Source organism: Plectropomus leopardus, chromosome 2, assembly GCF_008729295.1.
Source record: "Plectropomus leopardus isolate mb chromosome 2, YSFRI_Pleo_2.0, whole genome shotgun sequence".
In the NCBI taxonomy this organism is placed as follows: Eukaryota; Metazoa; Chordata; class Actinopteri; order Perciformes; family Serranidae; genus Plectropomus; species Plectropomus leopardus.
The window spans coordinates 4,305,962-4,327,626 of NC_056464.1; the positions used below are offsets into that span (position 1 = coordinate 4,305,962).

A 21,665-nucleotide genomic window follows, 5' to 3' on the forward strand; every position below is an offset into this window, starting at 1 on the left:
CACATGAGTCCTGCGATGCAGCCTCATGTCTGACCCTGGACATCATCATTATGAGAAGATCTATCTTTTAAAAAGGTCACAAAGTCTCCACAGCATTTGTCAAACAGAACCGGCTTATTCCTGAGATTAAACATAATCTTTTCTGTGGGTAAAAGTATGTTGACAGCTCTTTGAGCCATTAGGATACCCCTGGGGGCTTCTCACTTTTCCAGCGAATGACTACACATTTATTGACTGCAATTAGGGCCAATCTGATAAAGCAAATTTTGCCCCTCGAACTGATCTGCTCCTGTTTTTATTTGCTGCAGCACTGTTCATGCAAACTCAATGCAAACATATTCATATATATACATATATATGAATGATACAATTTAGTGTAATATACATTTCCACAGACTAATTTCATCAGTATTACAAAATGTTCCCCTTTGCTGCTGAGTTTGTCTTCCCTAATAGAAATATTGATTTTGTTTACTAATTATTATTATTTTAGATTCTTGCTTTTATTTCACCATTTTGCAATTGGTGTTAAAGGGATTCTTTGTGGATATTCAACCAATTTTAAACAATATGAATACAAGAGTGTATGAACAGGAAGTGGGTACCAGGGGTGTTTCTAGAATTTGAAGACACTGGGGGGCTTAGCCTGGATGTGTGTTGAGGTATCCTCCCACATTAAATTAACAAGCTCTATTTTTATTTTTATTTATATTTAATTGTATTCATTTTTTAATTTTATTTTTCATATTATTTAGTAATTTTGTTAAAAATATTAGTTGTTGTTAATAATTAGTAATAGAAATACATTACATCTTCTGTCATTAAAAATGTATTGACTTGAGTTGCAAAAATAGTAAAAAAAAAAAAAAAAAAGGTGATTTTGATCAAGGATATCATATTATTTTTTACGGCTTTGACCTTTTGGAACCTGAGCTAATTGGCTTGACTTAAAACACAGTTAAAGTACAGTCCTGATATTGTAAAAAAAAATAGAAATCAAGATTTTTTTCCTCAAATATCTTTAGAGACATATTTTATATTACTGTTAAACATCTGGCCGTCATGTTGTCTTGATGATATCATGAGCAAACACATGATATCACCAACAAGCAGGAGCGTTTATTGGTCCAGTGCAGCTCAATGCATTCTGGTGAGTAAAAGCTAATACCACAGTCCTTTGTTTTCTCTGCTCATGTAGCACCAGTTCCAGAAGTATTTGCTTCATTCTACTGTAGAGACAGCCCAGTTCTGTAAGAAAGACCTTTTTTTTCCCCCAGCGGTTAAATACCTCTTTAAGCTACCATCTTAAGAGAAAGCTTTACACTTTCTTTGCAGATGTTTCACTTTGAAAGCCATCTAGCAACTCAAAGGACATTATCCACGGTAAGCTTTTAATGTGACACATCTGCACTAAATATTCAGTTTCACTAGTGGTGACTTAATCACTAAAAAAAAAAGGCAGGATAAGAGTGACTGGAATTATATAGACATGCAAACACTCTCTGTGTTAAAAAGGAAAAATTTAAAGAAGCTGATGGCAAGTATGACATGTCTCTATAGAACTTATGGAATTAGTGTTGCAGAAAAATACATGAAATACCATTATATAATAGACCTGTACTGAATTTTCCATGCAAGCGATTAGATATCAGATAAATTTACTGCAGACCTCTTTTTAATGCTGGATGCACACTTATAATCATTAATGGCCGCTGTTTTATGGCAATTTACAGTGTAATTATTATTCTTATTAGCAGTAGTCAGAATAATATACTGGGAAGCATGGCTTTAGACTTTTAATCCTCTTTCTGGACAAACTATCTCTGATCTCCCGTTGACATATAAGCAACTAGAATTGACTTTTTGGATATAAATTGTCATCACTTATTTTATTCTTTTAGACATTTCTGTGTAATTTTGTCACAATTAAGATATGCATTCTTGGGTTATGGCCTATGACGTGTTTTGTGAGGTCACAGTGACCTTGACTTTGACCATTAAAATTTCATTCGTTCCTTGTTGTGTCCAAGTGGACATTTGCGCTAAATCTAGGGCTGCACCTAACAATTACTCTTAATACAGTGAAAGAGCAAACAATACAACTTTGCGGCAGCAGGTTAGGGACAGCCCTTTTCTGTCTCAGAGAGGACAAAAATCAGCTCCATATGGAAATGGTTTTACCAGTCAACTGTGGAAGAACATGACTGGCCTGGACAGAGCCCTGACCTAACCCCATCTAACACTTTTGGGATGAACTGAAGTGCTGACCTTATTAGCCAACATCAGTGTTTGACCTCACATATGCTCTCATGGCTGATTTGGATCTCCTCCTGCATCTTCCAAAATCTGGCAGTAAGCTTTCAAAGAGTGGAGGTTATTTCAGCGGCAGATTAATGATGAAATGACAAGTTTAACCACTACATATTGGTGGAAATATTTGAGAGTGCACATTTTTTGGGCAGTTTATATTGTAACTGTTTGTTAAACAGCAATGCATTCCACTACTCACTGTTGGAAAAGAGGGGGTAGCGTAAACCATCAAAGAATGCACATAATGATTATTCCAAACACTGTATCATATTATGCAAATGCTTATGATAACTAGATGATGAACATGGCTTGATTGAGAATAGGGCTCACGTGCCTGGTGGAACCAAATTGATTAGGTTGCTCATAAAGAGCTGCAGTGGAGTTTTTCTATTCATAACCTGCAGTCGAGCCCCATGTGGTTCAGCATTACTAAAACCATTAGTCACACACACACACAAAAGCACACACGTTCCCACAGCAGAACACACACATGCGCATACATAGACATCATTTGGGAGTCAAACAGTGAATGACCTCTATGCAGGGAAAACCTATCTAACAGATTATATCAACCTGGGCCCAGTCGGCCATGTCCTGTGTGTGTGTGTGTGTGTGTGTGTGTGTGTGTGTGTGTGTTTGTGCGCACACTGTATACACCAGTATATGGTGTATATGACACCAGTATAACTGCCTTTTTTAAATGTTCATAACTTGAATTTAATATATAAGAATGCATCAAATGAGACAATAAGTTAAAGGAAAAGCCTAAAATAGTAATAAAATAGTAGGGTAAATGGGGAGCCAATAAGAAGTCAGCTGTAAAGATCAAGGGAAGTCTTTTATGCTCTTATCAGGAGCGTCTGGAGAAGGGCTCCTGTGCACACACTATGTGGGCCAAACTCTCAGAGCATCCATCATCACTCTGTTGCACTCAACACATTCGCAACACTCGTGCTACGCACTGTTGTTTTCCAACGTGTTCTCATCCAAAGTTGTCACATATAGCCGCTTTGTCAGTATTGTCAGAATTAGCCGCTATATATTACGCTCTTGGTATCCTCCTGCGTCTGCTTTTGACATTGCAGGATGCTGCGACCAAACTCCAGGATGTTAACCAAAACACGATTAGGTTTAGGCAACAAAAGCTCAAGGCAACCAATGGCAGGACATCAACAAAAGCACATGGATAGGATTGGCTACGAAAGCAGGGGTAGATGTAGGTTTAAAAAAACATGTCGTCATCATGGTTTGACTTTACATTCAAAAAGGAAGAAAACACTGGGCTCCTGGTGGAGAGTCTGGGGTTTGTTGGACCCATCCACTGCCACTCCTGCCATTACAGGTGCTGTCTGGCCAACCAGCAACATATCATAAGACCATGCCTGCTCGACAAACTGACACAACCTAGCGATGCATCAGCCCTCTGCAAAAGGTGGCAAATTGTCTTGATATCTTCAAAAACATAGGAAGGAGGCTGTAGGCAACTAAAATAGTGATGACCCCAAAATTTGCCAGAAATTTGGAAAAGGAACAAGAATGTTATCTAATAATTAATAAAAATAAACAACAACAAAGAAAAAAGAAAAAAAAGAAAACGAAAGAAAACAAACAAGGAGATGACCATGACAAAAAGTGCTTGAAAATCATAGCAATTCTTTAACATCATTTTAAATGTTATTATGATAAGCTTTTTTTCCCTAGACATTTTCCAGAGCTTTTTTAAATTTATTTATTTTATTCTAAAGCTGCTAATTTCTTGCAATTTGGGAACATTTCTTGCAAAGTGCTCTTTGCCTTTTTTCCCTTGTTGTTTTTTTAAAAAAGAAATTACACCAATTCGCTCAGGGTCCAAGGTGCTAAACTGAGGTAGTCTTTTCACCTCCTTGTCACCTTGTCAGACATGGGATATAATTTCTATGTGTGTGTGTGTGTGTGTGTGTGTGTGTGTGTTGCAGAATTGTTACAACTCACACTCCCCCTGTGCAACACAGCTGAAAGGGTTTTGTAGCCCAGTGTGTTTGGCAGGGTGATGAAGAGACCCTCTTATGGCTTTCATCAAAGATAAGCGGGCCATCTCTTTCTTTCTCTCACACACACACACACACGCACACACACACACACACACAGGAGAGAGGTCTGGATGGCAGTGAGTGATGGAGACTATATGGCCTAATCACACAGACCAGGACATGGGTAGAGGGGATGTCTGGCACAGGTAACATCCACAGAAGACGTCTCTCTCCCTCTCTCTCCCCCTCTCTCTCTCTCTGCCCCCCCCCCCCCCCCCCCCCCCCGTAAGTCTCTGAGAGGCCATTTTGAGGAGGAAAGGACATCTTTGGCCCTGCAGCATGTTGACCACAGTTGATCGATGGCCGTGTCTTGATTGCGGGTCGGTCTGTGGAGCTTTGCACTCACATGGATTGGGTTTGAGCTCAGTCACAGTGCTGCTGTTAGACATGCACCGACAGGATGTGTAGCAGAGGGACTGGTGCCAAATCCCACTGTTCGTAGTTATATACAGTTAAAGGTTTATGGAGTTCATAAGCAGCCAAAACCCTTTGTAGTGTTTAAGCACAGTTAGGAAAGACTTTTGATTTTTTTTTTCATTCTTCAGTACCCACTGAGGTGCCCTTAGGCAGGACACAAAAACTCCAGCTTTAACTGCTGATATTAAGCACCGTGCAGGGCAGTCATCCAATGCAGAGGATGAGAGGAAAGTGAAAAACAGAAAGAGGATAGTCTACACTGCTTCAAACTGTTGTGTCCCCAGGTATCAACATGTCATTATAAACAAAAGGACAAACAGAAAACTTTTTTTTTATTTAACCCTTTAACACCTTAGCATATTGGCTTGATTTTTTTCAGAAACATGGGAAGAGCCCGACAAGGAACTTAACGAAAAATGTCCCAAAAATGAGTGAAAATTAAATTAAATTAAATCAAAATAGTAAAAACTTACAAGAAAATTGCCTTAAATTGAGTTAATAAAAAGAAGTATAAAAAACCTGTGCTAAATATATATATATATAGGAATTTTTTTCTGAAACATAATTTTAAGTACATATTTAAGAGAATTAAATATAGTTTTCTGGACTTTTTCGATATACCTGGACACCTTGGTTATTTTTTTAATTGTTTTTTTTAATCATATCTAATAATAAAACCAATTTTCTCAGGTTTCAGAAGTTGAAATGCTAGTGAAAGGTGTCTGAATGCAGTACAAGAAAACTGATGTCGATTCAAGTGTTAAGTGGTTAAAAGGGGCCTATTATGCTTTTCCACATTTTGTGTATAATATATGTATAATGTTAAAATGTTAAAGTACCCTTCTTACATATTGGCTTGATTTGATTCAGAAACATGGGAACATCTACCAGGTTTTAAGTACCCTACTAACATAGGTGTACTTATGTAGTAATGTCAGTGAAACATATATTCTTGGTTGCTCATGATGTTAATTGTTCCCAGATACAGATCAGATTCCTGTATGAACACGTCCGGTTAAACACAGGGGCTTAAAGAGACGGTTGCTAAAACGTTGCTTTCTCAGACACAGTGTGAACACGGGTGATCCAGCACAGACAGAGTGAGGAGGGAGACAGCAGGCTGCAATGACGGCTGCACACTATACAAGAGATTTACAGCACATTATGAATGACATGTCATCTTAAATGTCAACTTCCCTGAATACTCATCAAAATTCATGATAATTGCATGAGCTTTGGTGCACACTTTCATTTTTATGGAGCAGGAAAATGTCTTAATGTGAAAAATATCCATGCTGCAAAATGGGAAAATTACCTCTATTCACTGCCCACCTCTCTGCAGTCCAACTCATCTGTGTGCATCTGACACTGTGTGTGATTGTTTCATAACAGGCAGCCACTCGATGGCATGAAGGACTGTAAATTGAGTAGCACTTGCATTACTCACTTGCTACTTAATATGGCACTTGTAACTTTTTGTATAACTGTTATTGGTGCACCTCTAGATATTATGCACGGACATACAGTAATTGAGCTCTTGGACATCTCAACCTTGACCTAAAACAAAATAGGCACAAAGAAAGTGTGCAGAGAGGTGACGAATAAGCACATTTAGATTGCAAATCGTGTCACCTTGTTCCTCGGTACAAGTAAAGGTCACTTGTGTAGAGTGGATTTTCTTGAATAAAAGATAAAATAAAAATCTGCAAATGAAATAGTCCTTTGGTTGATCCAAAGGAGGCTCAGCTTCATGAAAAGAACCTTGGCTGAACTGAATATGTGTTTGTTACATAAACTCACGTAAAATAAAGTGTCATTCACTGAAAACAGAGTTGTTTGGATCCCTCATAAACTTTATGCCTTTTCAAGAGTCATTAGCAACCAACTCAGTCTGTCATTTAGGTACGGTGATGTACTGTTTCATAAATATATCATTATGTATATAAGTTCAGGCAACTTTTGGGGCCCATGTTGGTAGTAAATGGGCAAAAAATGCCCCCTATATGGGAATGTCCAAAGGTTCCATAATGGCCCCATGCCAGTTGCCCAGATGGATGGGCTTACCCTAGTGAGCCCCACATGGGTTATAGTAGGGTAACTTGGGTGGGTATGGGCCCTCATTTGGGCCCAGATATTTCTAATGGCATTTAGTGAGGAGCAGATTATGACTTGTTTCAGACTCGAAACTCGAAGTTTAGGACTTGGGAATTGACTTTGGTATTGCCAGGCTCAGTTTATGAATTTAAGTGATAGTTTAGGATTTTTGAAGTGGGACTGTATGAGATACTTCATTTCATTTTTATTTCTTCTAGTCATGTAAACTCACAACAATCAGATTTAGATTAAAAGCCACTCTAATACAGATTCCATGACTGAAAACAACCAGGGAGAAAAAAAAATCTTATTATACCTGTCTCTATTTTAAAACATGCATAAACAGAAGAACTAAACGGTCTGTCAAATGCTGTTACACAACAAACAACACGCACAGTTAACTCAGAGAGGAAAAATAAATACATAGAAAAAAATCTAGAGCCATACGCCAAGTCACGTTCAACAGGGGGGCAGAGTTTTATAACATTTTTTTTCTTTATAAATCTTCTTAAACTAACAAAATATTTTTTCTAACACTTTAAATTATTTGGTAAAAAATTCTACAGTTGACGCCAACCACTGAAATACATATCTGTAGTCCATGCACACTGGTGCTCAAAATTAAATTTCCTCCTGTGTTCCTTATCCTCTGATGTAAAAACAAACAGATTCTGTAAGTTTTCTGGTAGTACTCTGCTTTTTGCCTTATACATAAATAATAATGTCTGTAACTCAACAAAATCTTTAAGTTTCATGGCTGCTAAGAGGGCGCACATCCAACTGTATTTCAGCCACTTTAAAAAACCCTACCTAAAAAATCAATATTATTCTACATGAATGCTATATTTAGAATATGTACTCCACTTTATCTCGCTTTCACACAGCCTTTTCCTTTGGCACTACTTCTTCTCAACCATATAACTTCCATCTTCCTATGCAAAAGCCACACTGTATTATGCAGCCGGTCAGCTGTTGGGGTCAGATTCAACAGTTTTTTGAAACACTGAAGTTGTAGCAACATGTCCCAACAATCAGGTGTTGGACCAACAACATTGTCTACAATTTAGTTTGATTATTAGTTTAGTGTCTCGCTGTAATTTTGAGATATTGCATTATACATTCAAAATGGTGGGAGGAAAAGAAGGTGCACAGTGCATCAGAAAACCACTTAAATTATTTAATTTTAAAAAACACCAGACAAGCAAAAAACAAAATTGACTAAAGAGGGTTTTATCCAGAGAAAAGGAAACAGGGTAAAAAGTATTTCCGGGACTGAAAATACATCAGTCCAATCCAGTAGATGGTATGCACAAAAGGTTACATTGTATCTGTATACTGCAGTGGACGACATGTATCAACAGTATCAAACGAGATTCAACTAAACTCAACATAGGTCTGAAAAATATAAAGCTTGTTATTATTTAATCTTCTTATGTTTATTTAAACCATTTGCTTTTCATAAATGCTTTACAGATGTATTTTGGACCTATATTGTCCAAAATACATATTATTGTATGTCATTGAATACCTTTTTATCATTGTTGATGTATGGTGCCCACTGCAGTGGACAAATATGTAACTTCTCCACAATAACATATACTGGAAAGAAAATTAAGCATGTTTTTTTTTTTTTACATGTGAAAAGTAAAAATAAACATTTAAACATTTGTTTTGTCATTTAATAAAGCATGCATGAAAGGGTTAAGAGAAAACATGCATGCAGATCACATGGGGAAGTGGTTGGATATGACGGTTCCTAAATCACCAAGACTATGCCTTATAGGAGACTGAGCAGAAGTGCCAAATGTACCAAAGCATGGATTTGTAGTGATAGATGTAGTCGTCACAGCTGCTCAAGTGATCCTCAGATTCAGAAAAATGCATCCTCTCCAGATTTTAAAAAATGGAGGGGATCTATGTTAAAAATTGTGTCATATAAACACATGTTAGCAAGGGTCAACAATGAAGCTGAAAGCTTTAAGAGGTTATGGGCAGGCTTTTTTGTTTGTAATATGTCTGCTGCACTGTAAATATTTAGTGTTTAGTTGTACCGCTGTGGTTTCTAAATGACTGTTTTGGGTCTGTGGACATGTTGAGTTCCAATAACAACACTGTCTGTTTGTTAATTTTTTGACTAAATAAATAAAAAAAATGTAATCTAAAAAAAAAAGAAGACATGCAAAGGAAAAAAGAGAATGATTATGACAGTGATGATGAAATGGCATTCACCGTGGAGACAAAGGGATACTTTAACAGAGAATAGTACAAACGAAGGACTTGAGCAGAGGGAGACAAAGAGACAAAGGGGAAACTTGTGTGGAAGCACAAGCTCACTGTGAACTGTACATGCATGCTCACAAACAGAGAGCTGCTGCCTGGACCAACACAAACTCAGGATATGTCTGGTTCAAACTTAACTGGTTGTTTGTGTCATTTATTTGTAGGTAGTGTATTTTACGCAGCGGTTTAGTTCAGCAATGTTTCCCAGGGTCTCTGTCGCTTATTTGGTGGTGGTTTTATATAATCCTCTTGAGAGAAATGTTCACTGCATTCACTGTAACTGGCCACAGCTGTTTTCATTGCTTTTTCTGAGCAACCCAAAAAACCACAAGCAAGTAAAAGCTCTAGAAAAAGTAAAGTTTTGTTTCAGTCAGATCACGTAACATACGGTTACTTTCTGATCTAAGAAACTGACCTGCAGTTGGGCTTCTGTGTAGGAATATGTAACTTGTGAAAAAATTTAGCGCACAGAGACAAAACCGATATTTGTTATATTCACTTGTTTCAGAATGCAAGAAATGTACGTTTCCCCCAAATGCTGGGCTGTAGTTTCAACACCAAAACACCATTATCCGTCATTCCGCCTCACTAAATGAGAGGCTGCCAGTCATTCAGGGACACAAAAGTAAATGAACCATCATTGCTGATGGGAAACAATCACCAGCAGGAGGAGGGAGTTCAGGCTGAGCCTCAGTAAAATGGAATAAATTAGCACAGTAAGGGGGCACTGGAAACAAAATGACTCATGCAGTTCAGCTGCTGCTCTATAGGTTTTGTGCAGGTTTTCATTTTACAGCACCACCTGTGTGTGTGCGTGCGTGTGTGCGTGTGTGTGTGTGTGTGTTTTGATGGGCCCAGTCTCTTTGAGATAAGGCATTTGGCCAGAATGGAACTTCCTTCCTCGCCTGGTCCGACAAAAAAAATACCGTCGGAGGCTTTTATAAATGGGGACTATGTTGAGCTCTCAGTCAGATCGTTCAACACACAAGTTTATCCCACTTCAGGACACCACCGGTAGCTTCTCCACCACCGACATCATGACTTCAACAGCACAGTCTTTGCTGCTTTGTGCGCTTTTCCTCTGCGGGCTGGAGGAAACGGTCCGGGCTCACCACGGATATTGCGCCGGGAATGAGTGTTTTGCGCTTTTCCAGGATCCCGAGGATTATGCAGGCGCACAGAAAAGCTGCAAAGACGCGGGCGGACAGTTATCATCGTTTAGCCATGAATATTTTAGGAAGACAATAAAGAGTCTGGTAAGCGGGAGTTTCTGACTTGACGACAAAGCAGACGAATATTACCAAAGTTGCTTTTCAGTCTGCGTGTCCACGGAACAGGACTTGTCAATCGAGATGAAACCATGCAGCAACACACTGGACGGATTTGTGTGCCAATATACCCTCGAGGAGCCGTGCGGTGCGTTGCAGGCAGGTGAAGGCGCACAGGTGAGGTACAGCCAGCCTCTAGACTTCGACTTGGACGATTCGGAAACGTTTCCAATCGGAACCATCGCCGTGGCGGAAAAGCTCGGCGGTAAATATCCAGACTCTAAACACGTGTGTTTCTCCAGCGATTGGATTCCAGCTCCCTGGAACTGTGAGGTATTAAAGGGCGGTTGTGAGCAGGAGTGCACCTCCACATCACCAACAACGCACACGTGCATATGTCCTGTGGGGAAAACTCTCCATGCAAACAAATTCACCTGCACTGACGGCCCGTGCGCTTTGAACCCGTGCAAGGATGAGGGTGAGAAGTGTGAGGTCTCAGAGGGAGGTTTTAATTGCACATGCAAAGATGGCTTTGTGAGGGAGGATGGAGTGTGCGTAAATGTCACTATTTGTTTGAAGTGTGAGCACATGAAGTGTGATAAGGTCAATGGGGTGTATGAGTGTGGATGCAGGAAGGGGTTCAGGGTGTCAGCGCATGACCCCACCAAGTGTGAGGTGATCCGCACTGTCCGTGAGCACTAATGTGATGGTGACAGCATTTACTTTTTGTATATTGTGTAATATTCCACTACATTCAGCCTGTGCCTGCTTTTTACTGCACTTTACCAACAAGATAAAGAAGTTGACCTTAACATTCAGCAGTCAGTACATGTTTTTTCACAGGCATCAGGAAACTAGGAAGGCCCTCACAGGTCTGTCAAGGTGAGGCTACTTTAACATTTTAAACTGAATTATGGAGCAATGACACAAGTATCAAATTAAAACAAGACCATATTGGGGATGTTGTTAGTGGCACTGACCAAATCTTGTCAAAATAACTGCGTGACATGATTTTCTGCAAAAAAAACAATGAAAGATACGTCAGAGAAAGAAAACAGCTTCAAGGCTCCGCTGGGTAAACTCAATTCGGGCACAGATATCAGAAAAAATATTTGTGGAAACCAACCGGCCTGGTTTTTGTCGCCAGGCTAACACTGAGTTATGATTCCACAAAAGTGTGTATAAGTGTTTTGGACTGAATCCATGCCACCTGCTGTTAGGCGTCCTAGCAAAGATCAGAATCGCAAAATTGAACATTCACTATTCAAATAAAAACACTGAACTGATTATTTTCTTTCATGAACAAAGGATTCCCTTCCCTCTGCGTCGCAGTCATATCCCCTCCACCCCATTCCATTTCACCACACCCCTTTTGTAGGAGGCACTGAAATAGCATTGAGCCGACCACTTCTGTAAATTGTGGGTAGTTCTTCAATATGTTACAAATAACTGCAATCACAGGAATTAACTCTGAATACAAACTTTATTAGAACTGATATTCATATGCGTAACGTTTTCACTATGATGCTATACTCTATTGTACTGAGCCATGTTGTCCATCTCCTATTACATCCACTGAGTCACTCAGTGTCACTTTGTTATGATCACATTCCTTTAAATCGACTCAACCAAAACTCCACCTGGAAACCAAGCAGCTCAAGGAATGAGAGTGTAGGTGTATATTATGTAGTTTTTGTCATGATTTATTTCTGTACCCTGCGGCTGTAGGAAGTGTGTCCAACCCTCCTGTTCCTACTTCCTCTTCCGGTCCAGTCACTTTCCCACTGGGGAAAATGGAAGGCAATTCTCTTCCTCCTCTGCCAGCCCCACTAATCTGAGAGAAGACTGTAAATAGTTCACTAATGATGATTGATTTGGATTGACCATAAATTAGACAATCGTGTCTATTCCTCAACAGTTATTGTTGTACTCTAGTTCTACTCCATGAGTCAGTGTCTCTCCCAGAGGGAGTGCTGTTCTTAAGTTGTTGTTCTTAGTTAATATTCCATTATTGAATACAAGTTCAATTGTACTTCAACTGGGTGATTTTTTCATGGTACTCAAGAGAAATTGTACAGGTTTGAAATATGCCCATCTTTACTCACAGCACATAAGGCAACAAGCAAAGACGTTGTATTAAACTCCTGTAAAATTCACCTATAAACATCTATCCAAGGCTGACCCGAAGTAAAGTGACTGCTGTTCTCGTTCCTTTTTTAAGTACATGTGCATACAATTTCTTATTTGAAAGATAAGAATCTAATTTGTGCTTCTGTGTTTGAGTTATATCAGTTTTAATCCCAATTAAACATGTTTTTTTCACGTTTGCCGCTGAAATATTTTCTTTAAAAGAGATGCTGCAGTTGTCTAGAACTGGTAGGTATTAGCTGCAAAAAAATGGGGTCAAAATATTAAGCTGCAAATATACATACATACATACATACATACATACATACATACGCGCGTGTGTGTGCATGTGTGTGTGTAATAGGTTACAGATGACTAGTTACCCTATTAAAAATGTAATAAGTTACATAACTATTTTAATGACTTCATCAACGTAATGTAACTTATTACATTTGATTACTTTTTCAACAAATGTTTGAAGCTGGGCAATAAAGCTGAAGAGACCTAAAAAACACAAGAAGGTAGATGTATTAGTCTTTTTTTTTTTTTTTTTTACATAATTTAAAAAACAGCTTCATAAGTTTTCATAAAAGCTTAAGTGTTGCACTTAAGTTCGTCTCAAGGGCTTTGCTGACCCACTTTGTCCAAAAAATAGAATAATGTTTTATTCTACATATAAACTTTTTACTGAAAATGTTGCCCCTTTGCAATCACCAACATTTTTAAAACTTACTGTAATTTAATTACATATTTTTTCTCAGTAATTTCAACTGATTATATTTACATTTATTTTGTAATTTAATTAGCAAGTTACACATAAGTTATTTCCCAACACTGTATATATTCAGTATATTTATTTGAAAAATAAACAAGAGCAAAGATTATAGATGTATGTTCCTGTTCTCTGTTCCCATGAGGCTTTACCAGGAGTATCATGTAAATACAGAAAAGGGAAGAGCCACTCATGAGAGGGATTATGGGATATTGTCCATTCCCCTCTTAAAAGTTCACGTACCCGTGCGCGCAAGGATGTGCGCTCTGCCCGCGTGTGCTTGCATGTGTGTGTGTGTGTGTGTGTGTGTGTGTTGAGAGGTAGGGATGGCTTCCAGGCCAGGTGAACGCTCACACATATGCACAGATTCCTAGCCCACTCAGCTGTGGCTATGTTTTTACTGCTCCAATTCTCCTCTTTGCTTTTTCCCAAGCCGTCCTTCCTCCTCCTCCTCCTCCTCCTCATCTGCCTCTTCTGCATTTCCTCTGCCAGCCTTATAGATCTGCTTACAGCAAACATGTCCCACTGCAGCGCTCAAGGACATACTGCACGAGTATGCAGCACACTGTGCCAGGACAACACACACACACACACACACACACACACACACACACACACACACACACAACATGCCTGAGAGTGGGTTTGTGTATCTAGGTGATGCACCTCTCTCCTCGTCGACCATATGGAAGTGTGTATGAAGGAAGGGAGGGGACAAATCCTGCTAGGACGGTTGACACAGCACAGATGCCATGCCACGTGCGAACACTTACAAACACACAGAGAAACACGTGCACACTCAACACATGCATACGCACACACACTGCGCACACTGTGTGGTGTTGTTTGAGTGGTAATGAGGCAGGAGTGGGAGGACGGCTGGTGTGCCTCCCACCGCCTTATGCTAGGGGAGTTACCCAGCTCGCTGGTGAAATGACAGAGAGCTAGCACAGACCACACACACACACACACACACACACACACACACACACACACACGCGCGCACACACACACAGAAGACAAGCTTCCTCTGGGTATATGAGCAACACTGAATATCCCTCATTTATTAACATTAGGAAATGTCACTATCCAGGAGTAATGTGAGGATATTGGACCAGTTTAGAAAGAAAAGAAGGGAAACTTAAATGATGCTATCAGTGGGTAGAAGAAGAGATAGCACAGTGCACTGATAGAGTGTCTTAGTGATAAAGGTGAACATATTTTTACACTCAAATTTAATAGAAATTTCGTGAAAAATCTGTAGTCTTAAAACCAGCAATGCAGTCTCTGTTATATGTAAAAGTACAAAATTAGGCTTTTTTTAGTAAAGGACTAACCTTGGTGCCCATGCAGCCCAGTCACCAGCAGCAAATGTTAGCGTACATAACAGCAAATCATTAATTGTTACATTTGCACGTTTCACATGTATCAGAATAAGGTTTCTAAAATGACAAAGTAAATGAGCTGACATTGTCATCAGGAGGTGGGGTTGGTGGGGTGGATGTCTTGACACCCAGGTGAGACGCCTGTCAAGCTGCAGACTGCTGCAGAATCAGCGCATTCTCATCCCAACTTGTTAAATACTGATTTTTTGTCAGTGACCTTTACGTCTACTCTACTGGGTCTGTTGTTGACGTTCCCCAGACAGCGTGTCAATTTATGTTTATAGTATGTTTTGTGTCTTTTCAAATTACACCTCCATTTTCACAAGAGAAAAAAGCAGTAATATTTCAAACTTTTTACATTAAACAATGTTTTCTCACTCTGTTTTGGCTTGTTGCATAGTGTACAGTTTGAGGAGGTAAGACTACAAATAGAAATAGAAAAACTTGATCAAAGTGTTGGGACACCCTATCCTTTAGGTTATTTATTGTAATAGGTAATAAGTCAAAGTAAGTCTCAGCAGTCCTACCTTTGGAAGCCTCCGTGCCATATGGCCCGCTGCCGCTGTCAGTCAGGTCGGGGAGCCAGGCATCTTTGACTGCTGACTTGAAGACATGGCGGTTGTCCAAGCTCTGGATGGGCCTGAAGTTGCTGCGCAGATACTCCACTGACTTAACATGGTCCTGCTGCTCTGTGGTGAAGATGGAGTAGAAAGCCTCCAACTGGTGCCGGTGGGCAGAGCGAACGTGGCAGAGAAACAAAAAAGAAGAGAGAAGAGCAAACACAAGAGGAGTTAGTGCCAGGCAGAACTCACATCCTGTGGTGAGTTTGAGTTGGTGGTGATTTTTGCATCCATCATATAGCAGCAAGGAACTATTTAACTCACTCCACAAAACACACAATGTGAGAATGCAATGTAGATGATTAATTGAAATACAAGATGAGAAAAGATGAAATGTTAATGATCCCCCATGAGGAAACTGGGTCAGTGCTGCAGCAAAGCAAAGGCTTAAAAAACACTGAATTCAGAGGAGAATTTTTAAAACATATGACCAATAATCTCAACATATGAAGAACATCATCAGTAATGTGTCCATGCATCAGTGAAAAATATGAATAAATAATAAATACAGTGAAGAATATCACTGGGACACTTTTCAAATAGAATAAATAACACTCAGTTTGTTTCATGACATAAACAAAATAATAATTATCCAGCAGCAAAATTATGATTTGGTGGTTTATTTATTTTTTCTTAAGATAATGACTTGAGGATGGATATATCTGCAGGTTAAGTAAGGAGCAAAGCCAGGAGTTGATTAACTTAGCTTAGCATAAAACTGGAAACTGGTTGAAACAACTAGCTTGCACACTCAAAAGTTATTTGTAAACAAACAAAAATGTAAAAAATCCAGTTTGTGGTTTTAGGGGGAGTTAAGTAGCACAACTGTTTCTTAATGGCAAACTCCAGAAAGTCACTGATGGCTGCTTTGGTTTGCCAGGAAATAGCTTTTACCTTTATCTTTGTGTGTGGATTGAACACACAATTAGATACATGTTAGTAAGTGACCTTTAGAAGTGCTGGTAGGCATATTCTTTAATTCTTAACTGGCCCTGTTTTTTTCAACCCTCCAATATCCAATATCCTCCAGTATCCTTTTTCTGCTAAACTAAACTGGAATAAGCTAAACTAAGAAAATATAAGCTGAGCTAAAATAAGGGAAGCTAAGGTTACACATTTTTCTTTTAAATCAGCGTGTCCTGGGTCTTCCCCGGGGTCTCCTACCGGTGGGACTTGCCCTGAACACCTCACCAGGGAAGCGTCCGGGAGGCATCCTAATTAGATGCCCGAGCCACCTCATCTGGCTCTTCTCAACGCGGAGGAGCAGCGGCTCTACTCCGAGCTCCTCCCGGATGACCGAGCTTCTCACCCTATCTCTAAGGGAGAGCCCAGCCACCCTACGGAGGAAACTCATTTCGGCCGCTTGTACCCGCGATCTTGTTCTTTTGGTCACTACCCAAAGCTCTTGACCATAGGTGAGGGTAGGAACGAAGATCGACCAGTAAATCGAGAGCTTTGCCTTTCGGCTCAGCTCCCTCTTCACCACGACAGATCGGTGTGGCGTCCGCATTACTGCAGACGCCGCACCGATCCGCCTGTTGATCTCCCGCTCCATCCTTCCCTCAATCGTGAACAAGACAGGAAGCAGATTGTCTACATGTGCTTGCTTAGTTACAGAAAACACAACAGAGGTGGCAAAAAGTAAGACCGGTGATTTCTTTGTTTGGACCACAAGAGGAAGCAATGGCAATAAAAAGAAGAGAAATGTTACCCACAAGGAAGGATAGAATCTTACATACTACAGTTTGACTAGAAACATCCCTGATAAGACTCAATCTTACAGTGAATATGGGTGTTTGCTTGATCGTTCTGAAAAATGGCACTTTCTGCTCATCTCGACTAAAATGCAGCTACTAAATATTCAAACTAAAATGGGGTGATTTTCAATTTTGTCAATTTCAGGTGTTCAAAAAAACTGCAGTAGTGTGGACACGAGGTGTAAACAAAGCAACAGTTATACATTTTAAAAAGAAAACACATTAGTGTGGATGTAGCCTAAATGTTTAACTATTCTTTTAAAATAAAGTGCATCTGTCAAGTCTGAAATGTGATACATTATAAATCAGCTCATAAAGGCAGAAGGTAAAACAAATTTTAAAAAAAAGCAGGTTCATCAGGACACCCAAAGCCAATTCCTCTCCAATGACCGCAACCCCGAAACATCACAAGAATACAGTAAATCATTATGGGGAGCTCAGTACAAGTATAATTAAATGCATATGAATATAATAAAAGCACTGTTATACTGAAGTAATCATAAAACACAATAAAAAAAATACTAATCGGATGGACTTTTTATATAGTCATAATTTGGAAAATTCTAACAAGCGGCTTTTAAAACAAGTCACATCACTAGGCTTTAAACCGGACGATTAAATCACAGGAAAGAGAAAAAGTCACCTTCCTGATCCAGGCCTGAGGGAGAAGTGGCCCTGAGGGGTTTTGATCCAAAAGGTCTCTCACCAGAGGAGATGTTTGCATCTGTCAACTGCCAGCCCTCCACCCACCTCCCATCCCCAGACCTGTTACTTCAAAAACATGAACTTTCAGTGAGTGTGGGTCCTTGTGGCCTGCATCTCTGAAGTGCTGTCCCAGGGGATAATTGTGGTTTTGGAGTTCTGATTGCATATTCATGTCCTGCCAGTCTGTCTTTCAGGCTGTGTTTTTTGTGGCCGGCATAAAGCTACCGCTGACACACTCCAAACGGCACTACAAATAGTGTTGGAGTTGGCCAAGTCCTTGAGAGAGTTGGTGTTTTGATGAACACATTTAAATAAAGAGTTGTCACAAGTAATGTTATCTCATTATTTGCATAAACTGCATCTGAAAGAGCCCATCAGCAGTCCAGATCCAGTAAATTTAGTTGCCAAACTCATGCCAGACGAGTGATGAATCAGAAATACCCAAAGTACACTGGTGCGATTGTGGGGGGGGGGGCAAACAGTGGCCAAAGCTACTTTAAGTGCTGCTAAAAGGGTTGATTCTCACCCAACCCCTGAAACCTGTTCAAATGTAGCAAGGAAGCATGGGCCAAAGCCGTCTTACAGTCCTGTCATACTTGGCTGGATTTGGCTGAATGTTTGGCCGGGTTTGGGAAACTAGGAAGTACCTCTGGAAGGCCAGACGTCAATCCAAGAAGAAGAAATCTGTATACCAAAGTTGCTATAATTGGTGAAACTTGCTATAGTAAGACACAGTAAAACAGTTCCCAAAACTGTTTTAATCTGAATTTAGCTGCCATGTTATCAAGCTGTGAACATTTTGTACTGCCTCGGGTTGATGTTGAAGTTGGCCTCTTCCCGCATGTTGCCATTTGTCAAACGCGTGCTGGGTGGCAAGACGTGCGACCAGACATGGATTTGCACTGTGTGACTGAAGTGTCATCTTTCTGTCTGTGCTGGCAGATGGATACTCTGTACAATGTGTTTGGAAGCAATGCACACAGACAAACAGCTTGTGTGCAAGGGAGTGTTGGAAAGGGGGAGGGGGGTGTGGAGAGGCAGATTTAGTTTCACCAAGGTAAATGTCTCAGTGGGGAGGGGACGGCAAATTCTTTCTGTGACACTCTCTGTGCTGTACAACAAACAGACTCTCTGTGACATAAAAGTACTTGCTACATACTACAGTAAAAATGTGGTTAATAGCCTGGGATATTAATTGCTTAAACCACTGAACTCAATAGGCTTATATTTAGGATGGGCATCTATATGGGACTGGTTTTTAATTTCTTTCACACAAAACTGATGCTCAGCAAAGATGGGAAACACAACCAAATTGTTTATTAAACCTGTTTTTTGTTTCTCTCTTGTTTACTATGCAGGTATTACAGTCTCCTTTGGTGCTCATGGTTTCAGTAAAATTAACCGAGTGACTGAATTGTAGAGAATCTTACCACACTAACTATGTGTGTAGCGTCTTTATACTAATTAAAGTTTAAATATTTGTATGCACAATTTAAGCAGCTAACTAACGTTAGCTCCTGCAGGTAACCAAAGAACTTCTACAAAAATGAACTGCATGGTAAGCGGGCCTCTAACTGAGCCAGTTCATTTGTCACAATGTGTAGCTACATTGGGCTAGTAAAAAGGACTTGGCATTAAATTGGGGCTATGCTTATATTTGAAGTTTTATTGTAAACCTAAGCAAGATTGGGCATCTATTTTAGGCTTAGGCAGTTTTTACCTCCACATCTTTCTGAAATTTCACTGGCATACACATTATATGAAGTGAAATATGTGTTTGTGTGAGCTCTACCTATTTCCCTATTTGGCAAGTTTGTAACATCTGCAGGCTCTCTTAGCTTTTCAGTCCAATGAATAAATTATATAAACTCACGAAATGTCAATAAAGGTTATACTTTTAGACCCATTTTCCTTATTTAACAGAGAAATATAACTGTACATCTTCCTAATTTAAAGTTTCTCTCTTGTACCAAACTAAACCTAAATTTAGCTTAAAAGCCTTAAGTCACTGTAAGAAACAGTTTATTCAAACTTGACAGAAGCAGAATAAAACTGTCTTAGTCGTGCTAAGCATCCAGTTAGTTAGTCCACTGTCCTAATAATCACAAAGTCTGGTTTTGTCCAAATAAACCCTTAAAGGTCAAGTGTGTAGGATTTAGTGACATCTAGTGGTATGGTTGCAATATTGCAAGTAACTGAAACTTTCCTATGTGTCAAGCGTGTATGAGAGCTAAGGTGGCCCACACAAACTGTACATTAATTGTGTAACTTTTCATCAGATATCATGTAACATGTTATACTAGAATACACTGGAATATTATATTCCATTTCTGCCTAAATATTCCTGTAAATCCTACACACTCAACCTTTAATTTATCAAGTTAGATGTGAAAATGTGCTGTTTTCCCCCAGAAATCTTTCTCTGCCCTTGCTGACTGGCTGCTCTTGTAACGTTATCAAACTTTTATATAATGCTGCTTAAATCTGAAGGGATTGTGCAAAAGTTCACAATCCCACAATCATAATGTTTAAACAACGGAGTATGTGCAATATGTGTTATGTGCAATGTGTGTGCACTATTTTGTATGTACAATATGGACTATGTGTGGTTTATTGGTGTGATTTGGTACAGCTAGTGCTGTTTTGTTCATATGTATTGTGACTGTGAAGGAATTTATAGGCACAGCATCTTAATCCAAGACAAATTTCCCTACGGATACAATATACTATATCGTATTCATATCACATCTTATCATATTGTATCATATCGTACCGTATCGCAAAGCCAAAAGGGTAAAAAGAAAATGATTATCAAACCATCTAATCTAAACATGTTTGATAAAAACCTTTCATAAATTTAAACAGAAATGACACTTTTAATCCACTAATCATTTCCCTCAGCAGCCGCAGTGGTTTAGTGTCTTTGACGCCTTGTACTCATTCAGACACTGTCTGGAATTCTCTGGGGACCATGAATATCCCTACCAAATGGACAGTAGGTGTAGAGATATCTTGCTTTGTAAAAAAGCATGATGCCTGGATCAGCCAACAATCATACCCATTCTTAGGCCCCACCTTTTGCTAGGGAAAATAACAGCAGATGAGGAAGTCAGCCAGTTTTTTTTTTTTTTTTTCACGAGCAGAATGTGATTGCAGCAAATCCAAATCCCAAGCCCCCCAAGCTGCTGCAAAACAAATGTAAAACGCCCATAAAACATCAGCCTGCCAGCTTTGGTGACCAGCTTTAGGGGTGACTTTCTGAAATGATGAAAGTCAAATCTGGGCGTCAAAGCAAAGGATTAATAGAAAAAGCTCTAGTCTGATTCTACTGTTTACCGAGCCGTAGTAAACCCTCAGGGTTTAGGCTGGACAAAGACTCAGGATGGAGGTAACACTTCACGACTGCAAGAATAAACACACAGCCATGCACAGCTCCTTAGCCTATTTCCTTGTGTTAACTATTCAGTGCTTTCTTTGTTGTTAACTGCAGATTTATCTTTGGGTTTTTCCAATTTCCCTTCTTCAGGTAGAAGTTTCCCATCATGCCTTTGTCACCTGGAAGAAGGTACAATAGCAACTAGATGAAAGGAGACATATAATCTTCTACCGTGGCAGGGTCGGACATACTTCAGTCAATAAATCGATTCTCCAGGTTTTTGTAAACTGAGACAAAGACAGTAGTCTTTCAGTGTATTTTGTACCATCTGAGTCTTCTCACATTTCACTTATCAAATATGCTTAAAGTTGCAATACAACATTATATTGATGAAAGTAGAAAGACTGACCTAGACAGTACTTTAGGGCCTAAAAAAACGAAACAATACGATGAAAGACACTAAAACATATCTGTAGAGCTGAGGT

The 21,665-nt window shown here is 39.5% G+C and overlaps 1 protein-coding gene across 1 annotated transcript in view; it reads right to left on the reverse strand.

The window, feature by feature from the left end:
* The window catches only part of ptprga (protein tyrosine phosphatase receptor type Ga), a 517,840-nt gene that overhangs the window by 77,871 nt on the left and 418,304 nt on the right, over positions 1 to 21,665 (reverse strand). The window contains exon 8 of the mRNA XM_042498811.1: positions 15,250 to 15,442. Within this exon, the coding sequence (XP_042354745.1) occupies positions 15,250 to 15,442 (193 nt within the window). The remainder of the gene's footprint in view (positions 1 to 15,249; positions 15,443 to 21,665) is intronic.